The 15960-nt window shown below is 42.9% G+C and overlaps 1 protein-coding gene across 3 annotated transcripts in view; it reads left to right on the forward strand.

The window, feature by feature from the left end:
- Positions 1 to 15960, forward strand: part of SIL1 (SIL1 nucleotide exchange factor) — a 172163-nt gene that overhangs the window by 50697 nt on the left and 105506 nt on the right. The window contains exons 4-5 of one of the 3 annotated variants that reach the window (XM_045576880.1): positions 1813 to 1931; positions 4436 to 4535. The exons of 1 other annotated variant lie outside the window; for it this stretch is intronic. In XM_045576880.1, coding sequence (XP_045432836.1) covers positions 1813 to 1931; positions 4436 to 4535 — 219 coding nt within the window. The remainder of the gene's footprint in view (positions 1 to 1812; positions 1932 to 4435; positions 4536 to 15960) is intronic. One more of the 3 variants, XM_045576882.1, reaches the window with a different exon arrangement.

Raw genomic sequence — 15960 nt, forward strand, 5'->3', positions numbered from 1 at the left:
AGAAACACCTTTTTGGGGTAGGACTTGCTTCAATGGGGCTTTGATGCTCACTGAGTCTGCCCCTTGAGTGTGTCACTTATGGATGTGAAGAGTTGTAATCTGGTATGGTCTCACACTGACCACTGAGTACACTGGCTCTTGTTTATCCAAGGAGGTGCAAAATCAGCCACTGCCTGAGGCCACCCAGCATGAGCTACAGAGAGATCTGCAGATTCCTCCCCTTTGTATTGGGTTTGGAAGTGACCAGACAAGGCTCATCTGTGAAGCAAGGCAGACTGGTACTGGTGGGGCCTTGGGCCTTCTTTTGATAGCTTTTGGGGCTCTCTGACCCAGCTGCAGCTTGTTTGACAGATTTTAGGCTGAGAAAAAACAGGCCATTCATATGCAAAAGCTGCTGAGTAAGGCTTGAGTGGGATTGTAAATTGGGTAGGGCAGGGTCTCAGGAAATCTCCAGGGAGGAGCAAACAGCAATGGCTTCCAGCCAGCCCTATACCAGGGAGGTGTCAGTACAGAAACAATGACCTTTGTGAGCACCTCAGTCTGAAAGAAAGCCACCCCTGAGTTCCTGCCTTGATGCCAGACAGTCTAGTTTCTCCCAGTATAGGTCTGGGTCCCCTCCACCCCCCCGTCTCGCCCAGCATTGGAGCTCAGAGCAAGTGGAAGCTTGTATCTTGCTCCCAATTAAAAAAGCGGCACACCTGGGTGCTAGCCCCTTCCGTGCCTCCACACCCGCCTTCTTTACCTCTCTAGTTTTAGTACTTCCATTCAGCTAGCTTTCTCCACCCTTTGGATGATAACTGTTATGTATTTTAGTTGTAATTTTGATGTGGTTGTGGATGAACGAATGAGAGGCTGAAAAACCAGGACTGCAGGCTTTATTAGAGGAGAAGGACCCTGCCAGGTTGTTTCACAAGGGGAGAACAGCAACACGTGCATAGGGGAACATACCTTTTAAGGAGAGGACTGGGAAGGGATGGGGTTTAGGGTACTCAGCACGCACTGATTGGTGGCTTCATATAAGACACATGATTAGGCACTTAGGTACTTAGGAATCAAGGGCTTAGGGTATTTGGCAGGTGCTGATTGGTGGTTCAATGTACAGTCCATATAAGGTGCCTGGTTAGGTGCTCAGGAATTTCCAGGCTGCAGGTGCAGGCTACGTCATACTCTGTCCACCAGTTGGGGGAAGGGAGTATCTATCACTGGAAGGCAGCAAGTGCAGGTGTTTACCTATGCTGCCATCTTGGTTTTCTGAAGTGCTGATTTTAAATAGTAATTTTCCCACTAGTGCCACCCCTTCAAGTTGATTGTTTTATTGGATGCCAGTAATGGGACATGAGTATGTGCCTTAGATGGGGAAGGGAACTTCTGGTGAGGAGAGACTTCCCTCAAATGCTCTCCCTCTCTCCCTGTACAGAGATTTAAAAAATAATATATATTTTTATTGATTTCAGAGAGGAAGGAAGAGGGAGAGAGAGATAGAAACATCATGATAAGAGAGGATCATTGATCAGCTGCCTCCTGCATGCCCCCCCCCCCCCCCCCCCCGGGGGACTGAGACCGCAACCTGGGCATCAAACCCTGGACCCTGTACTTGACCTGTCAGTGTTCCATCTACCAAGCCAAACCAGCTAAGGCTCTACAGAGGATTTTGATGAGGGAACAGAAGGGTTTAGCATAGGATTTCCTGCCATAGTCAGAGACATGGCATAAGAAGATGGTGGTGTGTTTTTTGGGCATTTTTAAGAGAATGGCAAAGGAGCTATTTTATGTTTACCTTAGTTCAGTACATTCTGTCTCTGTTGTCCCCAGGCCTGCAAGGAGGAGATACTAGGGTACATGGTCTGTGCTCATTTGAAGGCAGATTTATAGTTATGAGTTGGAATACCAGGGGACCACCTATGACTTCATGGGTCTTCCCACCAGACCAGGTGAGAATTGGGCCCCAGCCACTCAGCTCTGGGGCAGCTGCAGGTTACTTTCCTGAAGTATGCTTGCTTCTGTTATTACTGTCAGCATCCTCACTGTGAGCCACTTGTTCCTGGAAATGATTTTCTTTTCTTTCTCTCTCTGTGTTTTCTGCTTTATTTTGGGATCTGTCTCACCTTATGGGAGCACAGCAAGCATTTGAATGTAGATTCAGCATCAACTGTTCACAAGCAAGCAGAGGAAAGCTGTTTGCTGGCAAGTCCTGTGGGTTCTGGGCATGGAACTCAGGAATTTGTCCTGGGGCTGAGGACCCCTAAAACCTAGGATTTTGTGTCTATGTACTTGTTATTATGAAAGCTAGTCACAGCCATAAATAGCGGGGCTTGTGCTTCTTGGGTATTTTCTGAGATCCTGTTTTGTGCCAGGCACTGTTCTGGTAGCTGGAAATATAGATAATAGATCACATTTACTAAGCATCAACTGTGCCAGGCATTCTTTGAGGGCAGGTGCTATAACCACCCTTCTTTTTATAGACAAAACTGAATTTCAGGGAGGAGAACTGACTTAGCCAAATGACCAATAAATGGTAGAGTCAGAATTCAAACCTACCTTTGTCTGACTCTAAGCTTGGGCTCCTAGCCACTGTGCCATCTGTTTCTTTGGATAGCAAATGGGACATGCCCCTGCCTTCCAGCAGCTCATAGTCTCATAGAGAATACAGAGACAGAAAAAGGCACCAAAGTGTTTTTGGATGTTTTGGTAGAAGTGTCTCAGTAAGGGCACAAGAGAGGGAGAGGTAAGGGCCTTCAATCTCTGCCCTTGAGATCTTCCTGGAGAAGTGAGTAAAATTTTAGTGAGATAAACTTCCACCACCATCTTTAGTTTTCTATTTGAGCTGTGTGGACTTGTTCAAGTTGATTGTAATCTTTGAACCTTAGTTTCTTCATCTGAAAATAGGGATGAAAATAACCTCCTTTACAAAGATGACGTAAGACTGAAACAACATTAACATGTGTAAAATGTTTTACACAGGGCCTGGCACATAGGAAATATTCAAGAACTGGTTATAGTTGTCATTTGAAAAAAGTATACCTTTGCTGGCTCCCTTTCCTTGAGGACCTGAAGGAGAAGTGGAGGTGACAAGGCAGCCTGGGCAAAGGGCTTCCTTGTCTTGCTCAGGGAAGCTCAAATCTAGGGTTCCTTATTGACCTGAGCTGACTTCTAGGAGGCTGTGAGAACCTCTGAAATATTAGCATTAAAACAAAGAGCTCTTTTGATGGGAGTATACAGGAAGTCTGTGCAAGAACACGTTCATGTGAGGGGTTAAAAAAAAAAAAGGAAAAAAATCCAAATCATCAACTGATGAGAGCAGTTCAAGAATTATAGAGCACCAGCCATCTGGTCAGATCATTTCAGATCTGCATGAGCAATGGGAGGGAATTGAATTGTAAAAACCTCATTTATAGTAGACCAACTATTCTGTTTCAAGTGTTTAAGAGAGGAGTCTGATTTCCTGAAGGCCCTAGACATCTGTCTGAAGGAGCACTTGTCTCTGTGAAGCCTTTGGTTCCTTGCAGCTTGGATGTGGACTATGTGATTTTCTAATCCTCCAAAACCAACTGAATGTTCAACAGTTCTCTTCACTTCTGATACTATCTACCTGAACTTAGTATCAGATCCCACAGTTTAATGGCTTAGTGCCTCACCTCTACTTCAGATGTGTCAAAAGTTCCAGCCACTTGAACTTTTTTGATTATCTATAAATTAAGGATTACCATGACCCCCTTCTCAGGTTTGACAATTTGATAGAACAGCTTGAAGAACTCAGGGAAAACTCTTTACTGGTTTATTGTAAAGGGTACAACTCAGGAACAGCCAAATGGAAGAGATGTATAGGGCAAGATATGGGGAAAGAGGTTCATAGCTTCCATGCCCACTCTGGGCACACCACTCTCCCACCACTTCAGTGTGTTCACCATCCCAAAAGCTCTCTGACCTTATTGTTTAGAAACTTTTATGGAAGTTTCAATATATAGGCATGATTGATTAAACCATTGGCCATTGGTGATTGAACTTAATCTCCAGCCCCCTCTTGCCTCCCTGGAGGTAAAGGGATGGGCTAAAAGTTCCAGTCTTTTAATCATAAGTTGGTCTTTCTGGTGATAAGCTCCCACCCTAAAATTACCTAAAGGCCCTTCACCAAGAGTCATCTCATTGGCATAAACTTGGGAAGTAAAAAAGATATCATTCAGGAAATTCCAAGGATTTTACAAACTCTGTGCCAGAAACCAGGGATGAAGACCAGATATACTTTTTATTGTACCACAGGCTGCAATTGAGGTAGTACTAAGGGGCAAAGCTCCTAGTGCTGTGTATTCCCTCCCTGCTCTGTGGTTGGGAGAGAGGTGACCTTCTTTTTCTCTCCTAGTCTGGAGGGATCTTCTTTATGTGTCATTTCATTCCCAGGATGGTCTACAAGAGTATGACCTGCTTTTGTCCTTCACAGGCACACCCCCTCCCCAAGGCCCATGGGCAGTGGTGTTCATACCTAAGCTCCTGCGCTCATTCAGAATGGTACAATGGGACTTCTTGGCTGACACCAGGAGGTAATCACCTGAGGGAAAGGTATAAGATGGAGCCTCTGTTGAATGAATTTTCACCCTGGCTCAAGTGCAGTGCTGGAAAAGTAGAGCAGAAGCTGGATAGAGGAAACAGCATGGTTTTTTTTTTGTTTTTGTTTTTGTTTTGTGTTTGTGTGCTGTGGGGTAGTTTGTTTCCTCTCTTGAACACAAATTGTTGTCTTCAGTTTTTTAGAATGAGGTGTTTAACAGAGCTTATCATTGGTGCCTCTTTTCTTCTGCACAATGCTTTCTTTCCCACCTTTGAAGCCTTTCAAGTCTCTGGGGATTCCCTAATAACTTCATTTGTTCCTCTCCTCTTAATCTTCTGGCCCATTTCCCCCATTATTGCCACCTCCCCAGCTTTCATTCATAATTCTCCTCTCTGAGCATCTCCTTTGCTCCTTGGTAATATGAGTTAGTCAGGGGGAACTCTCTAGGGCATAGCAGGATGCCAGACCTCTTCAGGCCTGTAGGAGCAATTTCTGAGGCTTCAATACCCTGTTCTGGGAGACAAAAGGATGGAATGTATGAAGGTACCAGGAGGCTCCACGAGGACAGTTCAGATCTTTTCATTTCAGAGAGATCTCATTTCCCATATGTGGAGTTCTCTCAGATGGCTGACCACTGTTTTATAGCAGTCAGATCCCATACCCCTCTGGGGGAATAGGTGGAGGCCAAGACAGAAAGGCCTGTGACCTCATGGCACTCATTGCCAAGGCTGAGACCACTTTGAGTTGGCTTAGCTCTGCACTGGCACCTGAGCATCTGTGCCTGGGGTTTGGCCTTCATTACAAGGATGGAGCAGGCCAGGGTCCAGATGCAATCTGTGGGCTTGAGTGATAAGGGAGAGCAGCTTAGGCCGTCTGCTTTCTAATAAGTATTTGTATGTTTAATCCTCTCCCTGAGCCCCTATCTTCTTCTTCCTCTGCTTCCTCTATCCACCTGTTCTCTCTGAGGTTTAATAAAGAGGGTTTAGCAGAGTTGCATAGCCTCAGCTCTCAAAGATTGGATGCCCGAACTGGCTGAAATGAAAAACAGTCTGGAGTAGGGATAATGGAAAACCAGCTACCAAAACCAGTTCGAACCTTCATGCCTAGGGCTTGGTTTTAGTTCAGACAATTTGTATAGCTCTGACTTCCCTTCTTTCTCTAATATTGGTTAAGACATCCTGCTGGCTAAGATTGTCTAAGCTATCTCCAAGGATGGGACTAACCAGGGCTGAGAAAAGCTCTCAGTGGCTGGCCTGGAGCTAGAATGAGAGGCCCTTTTCTAGAACCTGTTCCATTCTTAGTTTTGTCACAACACGAGGTAGAAACTAACCAGTAACTTCTGAGGAAATAATATTTGAGTAGGTAGAGAATAGGACAGGAAGGAAACATGAGTGGAGGGGGAATGACATGAATAGAGACATAAAAGTAAGAGTATATCTACTTGGCTAGAGAGGCAGGGATCTGTAGGGGAATAATAGAATGGTGGTAATGGGAATGCAATGCCCAAGGTCACAGAGGGCATGATACCTCAATAGCCACTGACTAATCTTCTAGGCAGGTTTGAAAAGAACCTGAGTGAATCAGTTTATGTGCAGGGGGCTCTTTTGCAAGCCTTTTGTTGCTTGTGCTCTCATCCAGCTGATTATATTTCTGTTCATGTTAGGGTTTTGTTAATGTTCATAAACTAATAGGTTGTTGATCTTGCCTTATTTCCTGTATCATGTTGATTTGGGCAAACAAAGATTGAGTTGTATTTTAATTTCTTTTATTCCAGAATTGTGTTTCTGTTCTGGATAATGCAGTTGTTTAGAAAGAGAGAACCATTTCTTTGGATTACAGTTTTCAGTTTTATCTCTCTAAGAACCAGTTATCTGTGGTGGAGGTACATTTTTATTGAGTGGTATTATGGTGTATTTGTACATTTTTCTTTTTGCCTAGGAAAAAAGAAAACTTTCTGTCTCCCACTCCAGAAGCCCCCTAAAAGTTGCACAAACATCATCTTGTTTTTTGTTTGTTTGTTTGTTTTTAAAAATATTTTATTGATATTTCACAGAGAGGAGGAAGGGAGAGAGATAGAGAGCCAGAAACATCGATGATAGAGAAACATCGACCAGCTGCCTCTTGCACACCCCCTACTGGGGATGCGCCCGCAACCAATGTACATGCCCTTGACCGGAATCAAACCTGGGACCTTTCAGTCTGCAGACCGACGCTCTACCACTGAGCCAAACCGGCTTTGGCTCATCTTGGTTTTGCCAAGTTAGGCTTTTGGACAAAGGTTGAAGAGACTGTCTATTATCTCATGGCCAAGAATGTCCAAGGCAGCCAGGAACTATTGTCTAAATGTGGGAGAAGGGAGGAAAACTAACATTTTTTGGAGAAAGCACCTTGTGCTTGGTGCTTTGTGTACATTATTTAAGGGGACTTCGAAGTGTTCCATAAAGGTCTCTTGGAGCTCATGGTTGGTCAGTGAAGGGGGGCCTCAAATCCCATTGCCTTTTCTAGGATTTCCTTTCATCTGATGATAGAAACTACAGGCTCATGATTGAAAGTAGTGTTATTTGAGGTCTAGGTGGGAACAAAATAATTTTGGGGGAAATTATTCAAGAGGATGCAGAATTATTCAAGCTGCCCTATCTTCATTTCTTAGATTAGATCTCGGGGATCTGAAGGATAGATTCAGGTTTCCCTAAACACCGTGGAGTAAGTAGTCCTGTGTACAGAGTAATTTGAGGGCTATATACTGGCTTTAGATTCCCACTGGGTTAGACTGCACATAGGGAGGTTGAAGGAGTTAAAATCCCATTAGCATTTTAACCTCCAGTATTTGATCAAAATGGCTAGCTGAGGATACCTTTGAGTCAGGTATAAATGGTAGATTTCAAAAGGAAGCAGCTTTTTCTTACAAAAAGCTGGTAGTAATAGGGGTAGCCAGATTAAATATTTGATTTAAAGGAGCCCATCTTAGTGATGGGATTGGTGTATACTTGGTGGGGGTATGTAGGTATGTGTGAAGGGAAATTGGAAAAAGAAAGAGAAGACAAATCAAAGGAAGGCTGAGTCTTTTCACCTATTTGCTGGCATCATCTAACTGCTTATGTATGTCAGTGAAAGTCTTGGTTCTGTAGTGACAGTTTGAACTGAATGTTTGTTCTCTCTCACTCTCTGTTTTTCTCTCTCATTTTTATTCTTTCACCTCTTCTCCCTTGCTGCCTCCCTTGCCCTCTTGTCTTCTTTCTTTCTTTGCTGTTATGGCCTTTACCTGCGGCTGAGTGGCAGGTTGCAGATATGGATAGACATGGAGGTGTATAGCTGCTGGAATATTTTCTCAATTCTGCCAACATCAAAGAAATTGCTTCCAAGCCAATTCTTTCAGCCACATATTTTGCTGATCAGTTAGAATGTGAGGAAAAACACATTAGCATTGCCAGAGAAAGGATTTGGGAAAAATCACGTATGTGGAACTGAGTGATCTAAAGTCATAAGCATAAAAAACAAATCCTGGAGTGCAGCTGGAGTTCTTCCTGTCCTGTTTTCCACATCCCTGTCCCTTGACACACACACCCTGTGCTATGTGAATGAGATATCTATCAACTTTGCCAAAGATCCTAATGCTGAAGTGGAGGTACCAGCTTGTCTTGCCTATCACTGTATGCTTCTAGGCATGACATGAAAAAGAAGCAACCTCAGAAGGGTGCATTTAAAAAAATATTTTTAATTTATTTCAGATAGAGGAAGGGAGAGGGAGAGAGAGAGAGAAAGAAACATCAGTGATGAGAGAGAATCATTGATCAGCTGCTTCCTGCACGCCCCCTACTGGGGACTGAGCCCACAATCTGGGCATGTGCCCTAACCATTGCAACCTCCTGGTACACAGGACTGCACTTAACAAGCTGAGCCACACCTGCTGGGCTACTATTCTTTCCACTCCTCTCCATCCCCACATTTTCCTCCCCCTTTCCTCCCCTCTTCTTTTTTCTTTCTTTCTTTTTTTCCTATTACCACAATGTCTCAATATACTAGTAGTTCCCTTGGAAGAGAGTTCTCTTGAGTTGAGCACAACTATATGGATATATATCCCATCTGCCTGGTACTAGTCAGGAGAGAGGTCTCAGGAGAACAATGACCTCATCTTTGTCCTTAGCACAGGAAGGCATTTCTTGTCAAGAGAAATAAATTGATGGTTATATAGTAGAACTTAGAAATTAAAGGATTAGTTTGTTTCCTTTGAAAAAAGATAAAATTCTAGAATACCCTTTCTTTAAAGAAGCATGTCTTTTGGAGAGGGGATTGATGGAGGGTAGAATCCAGGCTATATTTTGGCATCTAGGTGTTGTCACAGTTACTTGAAAATATAGACAGTAGAGTGTTGTAGAGTCAGTCTAACTGGGTTCACACCTCAGCTCTGCCTTTTATAGGTGGGTAGTCTTGGGCAAGTTATTTAATTCCACTAAGGTTTAATGATATACCCTATAATAATATCATCTGTAAAATAGGGATAGTAATGATAACTACCTCAGAGAGTCATCTTAAGTAGTAAATAAGGCAAGCATATGAATTATTTACTCTAGTGCCAGGTGCATAATTATAGCTCAATAAATGTTAGCTTCTGTTGAAATAAAAATGAGTGGATATCAGACAAACCTAAATTGAGGTATATAAAAAATAATTGACCAGTACTCTTCAATTATGTCCAAGTCAAGAAAAATGGACTGAAGAGCTATCACAGATTGGAGGAGACTAAGGTGATGTGACAACTATGTGCAGTGTGGTATCCTAGGTTAGATTCTGGAACTGAAAAAAAGAATACTAAAAGAAAAACTGGTAAAATCTGAATAAAGTATTTAGTTTAGTTACCACTGTTAATTTGTTAGTTTTAATAATTGTTTTATGGTTAGATGTTAATATCATTAGATGTTAATATCAGGGAAAGCTGGGTGAAAGGTATATAGGAATTCTGGAGTTTTTTTTCATCTTTTCTCTAAGTCCAAAATTATTTTAAGATATAAAATTAAAATAAGTGAATATCCTAGTGACCTGTTAAGCAAAGGAGAAACTGACCAGGGTAGAGCCACATATAGCAGATCACACCTGCCTCTGTCTCACCTTTTGTGTCAGAGGGAGGGCTCTTACTAAGGGGCCTTAACGCCTGCCTCTGTAGCACCTGCACAACTGCTACATCCTGACTAGAGGTCAGTTTTAGGAAGATAATTGGTCAGATAACTATTCAGACTCAGCCAGATCTGATCCTGCATTGGTGCCATAAAGGGACTAGGAAGGAGGCCACTCATTTGGCAGGACTGAATGATTAGGGCACTTGTCCCTGTTCCTTGGAATATAAATGAATTCTTTCTGTTTTATCCCTCCAAGCACAAATCACTATGGCAATATGTTTGCAGATTGTGATGCCTACCGCTATGCTCATGCTTACTTGTCAATCATCCAGAAAAAGAGAAATAAGTTAAATCCCAGCTCTGCAATAATTTATCATTTTCTTTCCTGTTTTAAGTGCCTTGCTCTTGCACAAAGCAGGTATTTTGCTTGTTCTTGGGTGCAGAAGGTACATGTGCTTTTCTTATGACTGAAGTGATCATCTCTGTTATGCCAATAGCATGGTTTGTAGAAGAAAGCCATTTTTATAATTGGGAGAATGTGATTCTTGGAGTTTTTATTTTTGCATTGAAGTCAGCTGTCAGAGGGGTCTGGGAAGTATAAAGTCTTTCATTCCAGCACACAACTCCCTTACAAGTATTTATCCTTGGAAGACCATATTTTCTAAGTTAAAAAAATTAATGATAAAAATTGTTCTTTGTATTTTAACTCAATGACTAAATACCCACTGCTTTTTGGTATTGATTTACAGATTTTTATTGTCAAATCCTTTGAATGTGTGTGGATTACCAATAGTGTGATGAATGGTTAGGCTGTATTATGGGGAATTTATAGGCCATATTTCTCTACAGATTACTTTAGGCATAAGACTGGTGAACTCATTTCTCTTTTAGTCACAAGTGACTAAAGAAAAGGAGGGAAATGGTGGTATGAGGCGGAAGTGTTTGGCTCAAGATTGAACAGCAAACTACTTTTGAAGGCTTGTGAATGCCAAGGCTTGAAGTGGACAGACCTTGGGTATGGATTGGGAGGATTGGGACCACTGGGGCTAGAGGAGAGAGAGATTGCCTGAGGTCACACCTTTGCTGCATCTTTGTTCAGGCTATAGTTCCAATGGAAAGACAGCTTCTACACTTGGTGCTTCTGTTCAATCAAATAAGTGGCTTGTAGCCAGAGAATCCTGGACCCTGCGTGGGCCTTCCATGCTCCTGCTTTCTCTCCCCCGCCAGCCACTTGAGCTGATGGATGTGCAAACCCTTTGTAGACAGTTTGGCACTGCTTGGCTTGTGGAGGTCGTCTGTCTCTTTTGAATGAGCAACTTTGTTTATGGCTCCTTTTCCCTGTACAGAAATTGCTTCTGCCTTCTGATGAAAATGTTTACTTTTCCTAGGGAAAGGCACTGTTCTTGGGGGTATTGTCTGCTGGCCCAACCCCATCCCTTGTGGGAGCATAAGCCTCTGCCTAAGGGTGGACTGGAGGAGGTGGCCATTGGAGCGTACACAGTTGCTACTGGAGCAGCCATCTGCCAGTTTCTCGGCTCACAGCCTGCCTCTGAGCTGGCTGTTGGGAGTGTGCACTCTTGGGCCTATATGCATTATGCACAGCCTATTCCCTAAATGAGCTTTTTAAGTGTATATAATTCCTTTCTACTCTGTTCCTGTATAATCTGCCTCAGGGCACCATTCAGAATCTCCTCTAATTATGCTAGAGCTCAGCTTCTAGTGTCTAGCATTTAAAGTTTCTGGTAATAGCTGATTTTTGTTTGTTTGTTTGTTTGTATAGATTTCTAAAATTGCAGTGAGGGATTGATTTATGGTTATAGGAAGATTTGTTTTTTATAGGGAAATTATCAACACAGATAATACAGTTTCATGGCAGTGGTATTTTGACCCAGAGTCCCAGTATAACTCTTAGCTTCTTCCAGAATGGACCCTTTGTAATTTTGCTCTAGTATTAGAATGAAATCTGTGCTTCTAATTACAGACCATCTCCTTCCCCCCATATTCCCCCCTCCTCCTCCCCACTTTCCCTTCCTGAGATGGAGGAGTTTTTACACATGCTGTTTAGAAAAAGGAAATTCATAGTGTGACTCAGTCCTCACCCACAGATCTAGGATTCCTGCCATCCAGTAAATTTTGGCAGACAGGCTCTGTGTATAAAAAGCATGTCATGACTCCCTGTCCCTGCTGCTCACCTCATTGAGTATGCTTCTTGGGTGGAGTCTAGGGTGACCAACTTCTCATCTCTTCTACTTTTCCTTCCAAAGCACCCCCTGCTTCTCCTATAGGGCTGTCCTTCAGTATCTGTTAGGTATAGGGAACAGTCACTCACATTCCAAGAACCTCATAGACCTATGAGAACTCAAGTTCTGTGGTCTTTGAGTGCTTGCTCTGTGCCTACCCCTAAGTTGAGTACAGTGAGGATGTAGCATAGTGCCTTGACCTTAAGCACTAGAGTTCACATAGGAATCCATTTTGAATAGGAAGGTAGGTAGCCCACTCCACTCATATGTCTGGATGTTCAGATGTCTTTGTGTCTGTCATTACAGCATTGACATAAGTCACTGAGGCCTCCAGGTTATTGCCAGGTGACATTGGCTCTCCTTTGCCTTCTGATGGGGGAGAGAAAAGGAAAATGGAACATTGGGTTCTAGAAAATCCTTGGTTAAACATGTTTTCTCACCCATGCCTAGGGTGGTCAAAAGAACCTAAAATAACAGAGTGGAAGGCACAATGAGACTTTGGGAGACCAGGAAAAAAAACCAAGAAATCTATAGGGCAGAGAGAGAGTTGCTAGCCCACCACTCTGTTAGAACAAGAGAAAGGAATCTCTTCATCAGCCTGGCCATCCCAGGGCCCACTACAGCCTATGGGAGAGTGGTGAGTCCCTCAGAGACTGCTCTCTAGGGATACTGTTACTGCCTCTGAGGTTTACATTCTTCACATAACTACAAAGCCCAGGAAAGCAAAGCGTCCTGTGCTACTTGGCTCCTGCATCAAGGATACTAACTACATGGGTAAGTCTGGATCAGACCGGATGTGGCTTCTTTTTAGCTTAGCCAATGGGAAGCTCTTGTTTTAGGAATAGCCTCCCAATCCCCTGAGTCTGTGTAGGTGTGTCTGTTGCTGAGTCTCTTCCTCTAGTCTGATCTTTGTGGGCTTTTCTCCCCATCTTGGGCCTTAGCAGACTGTCCTGCTGGCAGATTCTGGAGCCTTCTCAGGCCTGCATCTCTTGTAGGGCTTAGCAATGACAAGATCAGTTGTAGGGCTGCATTTATTGGATGTCCTTTGAAATGAACTTTCCTGTAGTTCATAAGTGCCCCAGGGGGCCTCTTCAAGAGTCTTGGCTTCCCTTGAACTTCATGCCTGTGTTGACTCCCACACACATTCCTGTGTGTTTTTATTGTTGTTGTTTTTTAATTTTAAACATGGTTGTTGATAAATTGTGAAAAGGGAGTGTGGGCTTGCTTTTCTCTGCACCACAAATGCAGTGCTGCTAATTTCATTCTTCACATTCTGTCTCTGAGAGGACATTAATGTCCTCTGTGCCCATGTTTATTTAGTACTGCTGTGTTGCTGGACTCTCCTGGCAAAAATTAGGCTAATGTCTCCAATGACTGCATTAGCCACTGAAATGAGGTTCTAAATTGATGGTACAACACCCAGTCTCTCTCCAAGTTATCACTTTGTTCTGGTTTTATTATTCAAATCATTCTTTCAGTGATTCTCTGCAGACTGGCATGAAGGTTCAGTGTAGCATATTGTACTAGCTGAAAGGCAAGATCACCTTTTAAGAGGAGGGAGAAAGCAAAGTGGGAAAATGTAAAAGATAAATGGCTGTGGTGCAGAGAATCAGCAGTTTGTCTGTTCTCAGAGCTTCTTGGCTGGCCTGTGCAATGCCTAGAGATAAGAGAGGAAGGGACCAGACCTGGGATGGGGTGAAGACAGTAGTATAGGGGTAGGGTGATGTCATTGCGTTAGCAGCATCTGTGCCTTAAAATTTCACCATACTTTCTCCTTCCCTTTCATGTTTACTGAACTCTTAAATGTATGCCTGACAGTGTTGAGAACTCCAGGGTGGGAAACCAAAGGTCAACAGAATAGAATCTTTCCTTCAAGAAGCTGTTAGTCTTATAGTTTTACTGTCTTGGGTGTGTGGGTGAGGGGACTGAGAGGAAGATTTAGGTTTTGATTTTTGCATTATGACAGTCAGATGCTTAGAGAGTTGAGAATTTGGTTCTTACATGTTTATTTAATTTTTCTTTTGCCTGCTGAGAAAGTAATGTTTTTAGAGCAGAAAACTTGTAAAAGGACAAAGGGAAACAACAACAACAACAGCAAAACCACCCATATTCCATTATGCAGATGTAAAGATAACATTCCAACTTAACTTTCTTTCAGTTGTTTTTACAGAAGTGTCGTCATTCTGTATATAGTATTTTAAGGTTGATCTTTCCCTTTAGGAACTGGGAGTTACATTTTGCAGTTTTGAAAGTTAGATCCTCTAGCACAGTGGTTCTCAATCTTTCAAATGCTGCAACCCTTTAATACAGTTTTCATGTTGTGGTGACCCCCCCAACCATAAAATTATTTTCATTGCTACTTCATAACTGTAATTTTGCTACTGTTATGAATCTGGCACAAGTACATATAATATAGCAAGGATAAATAAAAGTCTGTGGATTGTTTTATGTTGATCCCATTATCCAATCAGTAAGTTCCTTGAGTGTAGGGACTTGTTTTGTATTTGTCCCTTATGAAGCATTGGGCTGGACACAGGTAGGCAGGCACTCAGTATCTGCTTACTATCAAGGAGGTTGATGACAATGTCCCTGTCCCTGGGGATCCTACAGTTACAACACAAAACAATGAGAACATGTGTTCTGTGCTTGATAACCAGTATACCTGGAGCCAGCTATTTCCTGGTAAAGAGAGAAGTGCCAAGGAACCACAGAGAGATGAAATCCCAGGGCATTCTGATGTGTGATACAGAACAAGTTTGAGAGGTACTCAAAACCATGATGCTATCTTAGCCCAGACAAGAGATTGTCCCAGCTGAGATGCTGGACAAGAGAATCACAAAAGATGAGCACATCTGTGATGAATCTCTTCTAAGAATATATCGATAGTCAGAGAGCCCATAAAATCTATATATATTGTAAAACCCTAATAGGCAAATACACTGAACTGCAGAACTACTGAACTGAAAAACCAAACAACAGGTCACTCTGATGTGCACTGACCACCAGGGGACACGTGTGGAACATGGCGGGCATTGGCCACAGTGGGATGGTGGAGCAGGTGAGTGGGGGTGCCAAGGTGGGGCACCAGTCGCTGTGAAGGTGTGGAGTAGGAAGGATTTTCCAGGTGGGAAGAACAGCTTGCAAGGGGATGGTGGCAATAATGACTATCTTATGGAGAAGACTAGTTGCACAGCAACACTGGAGCAGATTATGGGTGGGAATTTCAGAGAGGTGAGTGAGAGTTAAGGCTGCAAACTGAGAAACCTGGAAATTATGGACTGAGGAGCAGTAGTAAGTACTAGCAGATGGGAAAATCTTGCTAATTTGTTTCTGATTAAAGGGCAGGTAAGAAGGTCTTGATTTCTAGTGTCCCCAGGTTCAGTCCTTGGACTTCTGCTCTTATCTATCAACACTTACACTGAGTGGCCAGATTATTATGATCTCTGAATGCATAATAATCTGGCCACTCAGAGTGTGTGTGTGTGTGTGTGTGTGTGTGTGTGTGTGTATATGTGTGTGTGCACGCATGTGTGTGCACGCGTGTGCATGTGTGCATGAATTCTTGCATGGGTGGGTCTGGCCAGCCTGGCCAGGGGGAGGGGACATGGGCAGTTGTTTGGCCTGCCTGCTGGTCAAACTCCTGGTTGAGGGAACAATTTGCATATTAGCCTATTATTATATAGTATATACACTGAGTGGCCAGATTATTATACGTTCAGAGATCATAATAATCTGGCCACTCAGTGTATATCTTGGTGATCTCATTTAGCTTAATGGCTTTACATTTCATTTGTATGCTGATGATGGCAATATTTTTTAAATGTAAAATTTTAATATGTTTTTATTGATTTCAGAGGAAGGAAGAAGTAGAGAGAAATAGAAACATAAATGATGAGAGACAATCATTGACTGGCTGCCTTCTACTGGGGATTGAGCCCACAACCAGGTATATGCCTTGGCTGGGAAATGGAACTCTGGTCAACACTGAACCACTGAGCCATAGCAGCTGGACTAGGCTTTAAAAAAAAAAAATCTCCAATCCATATTTCTCTGAACTCTAGACCCC

Source organism: Pipistrellus kuhlii, unplaced genomic scaffold, assembly GCF_014108245.1.
Source record: "Pipistrellus kuhlii isolate mPipKuh1 unplaced genomic scaffold, mPipKuh1.p scaffold_m20_p_8, whole genome shotgun sequence".
Lineage (NCBI taxonomy): Eukaryota > Metazoa > Chordata > Mammalia > Chiroptera > Vespertilionidae > Pipistrellus > Pipistrellus kuhlii.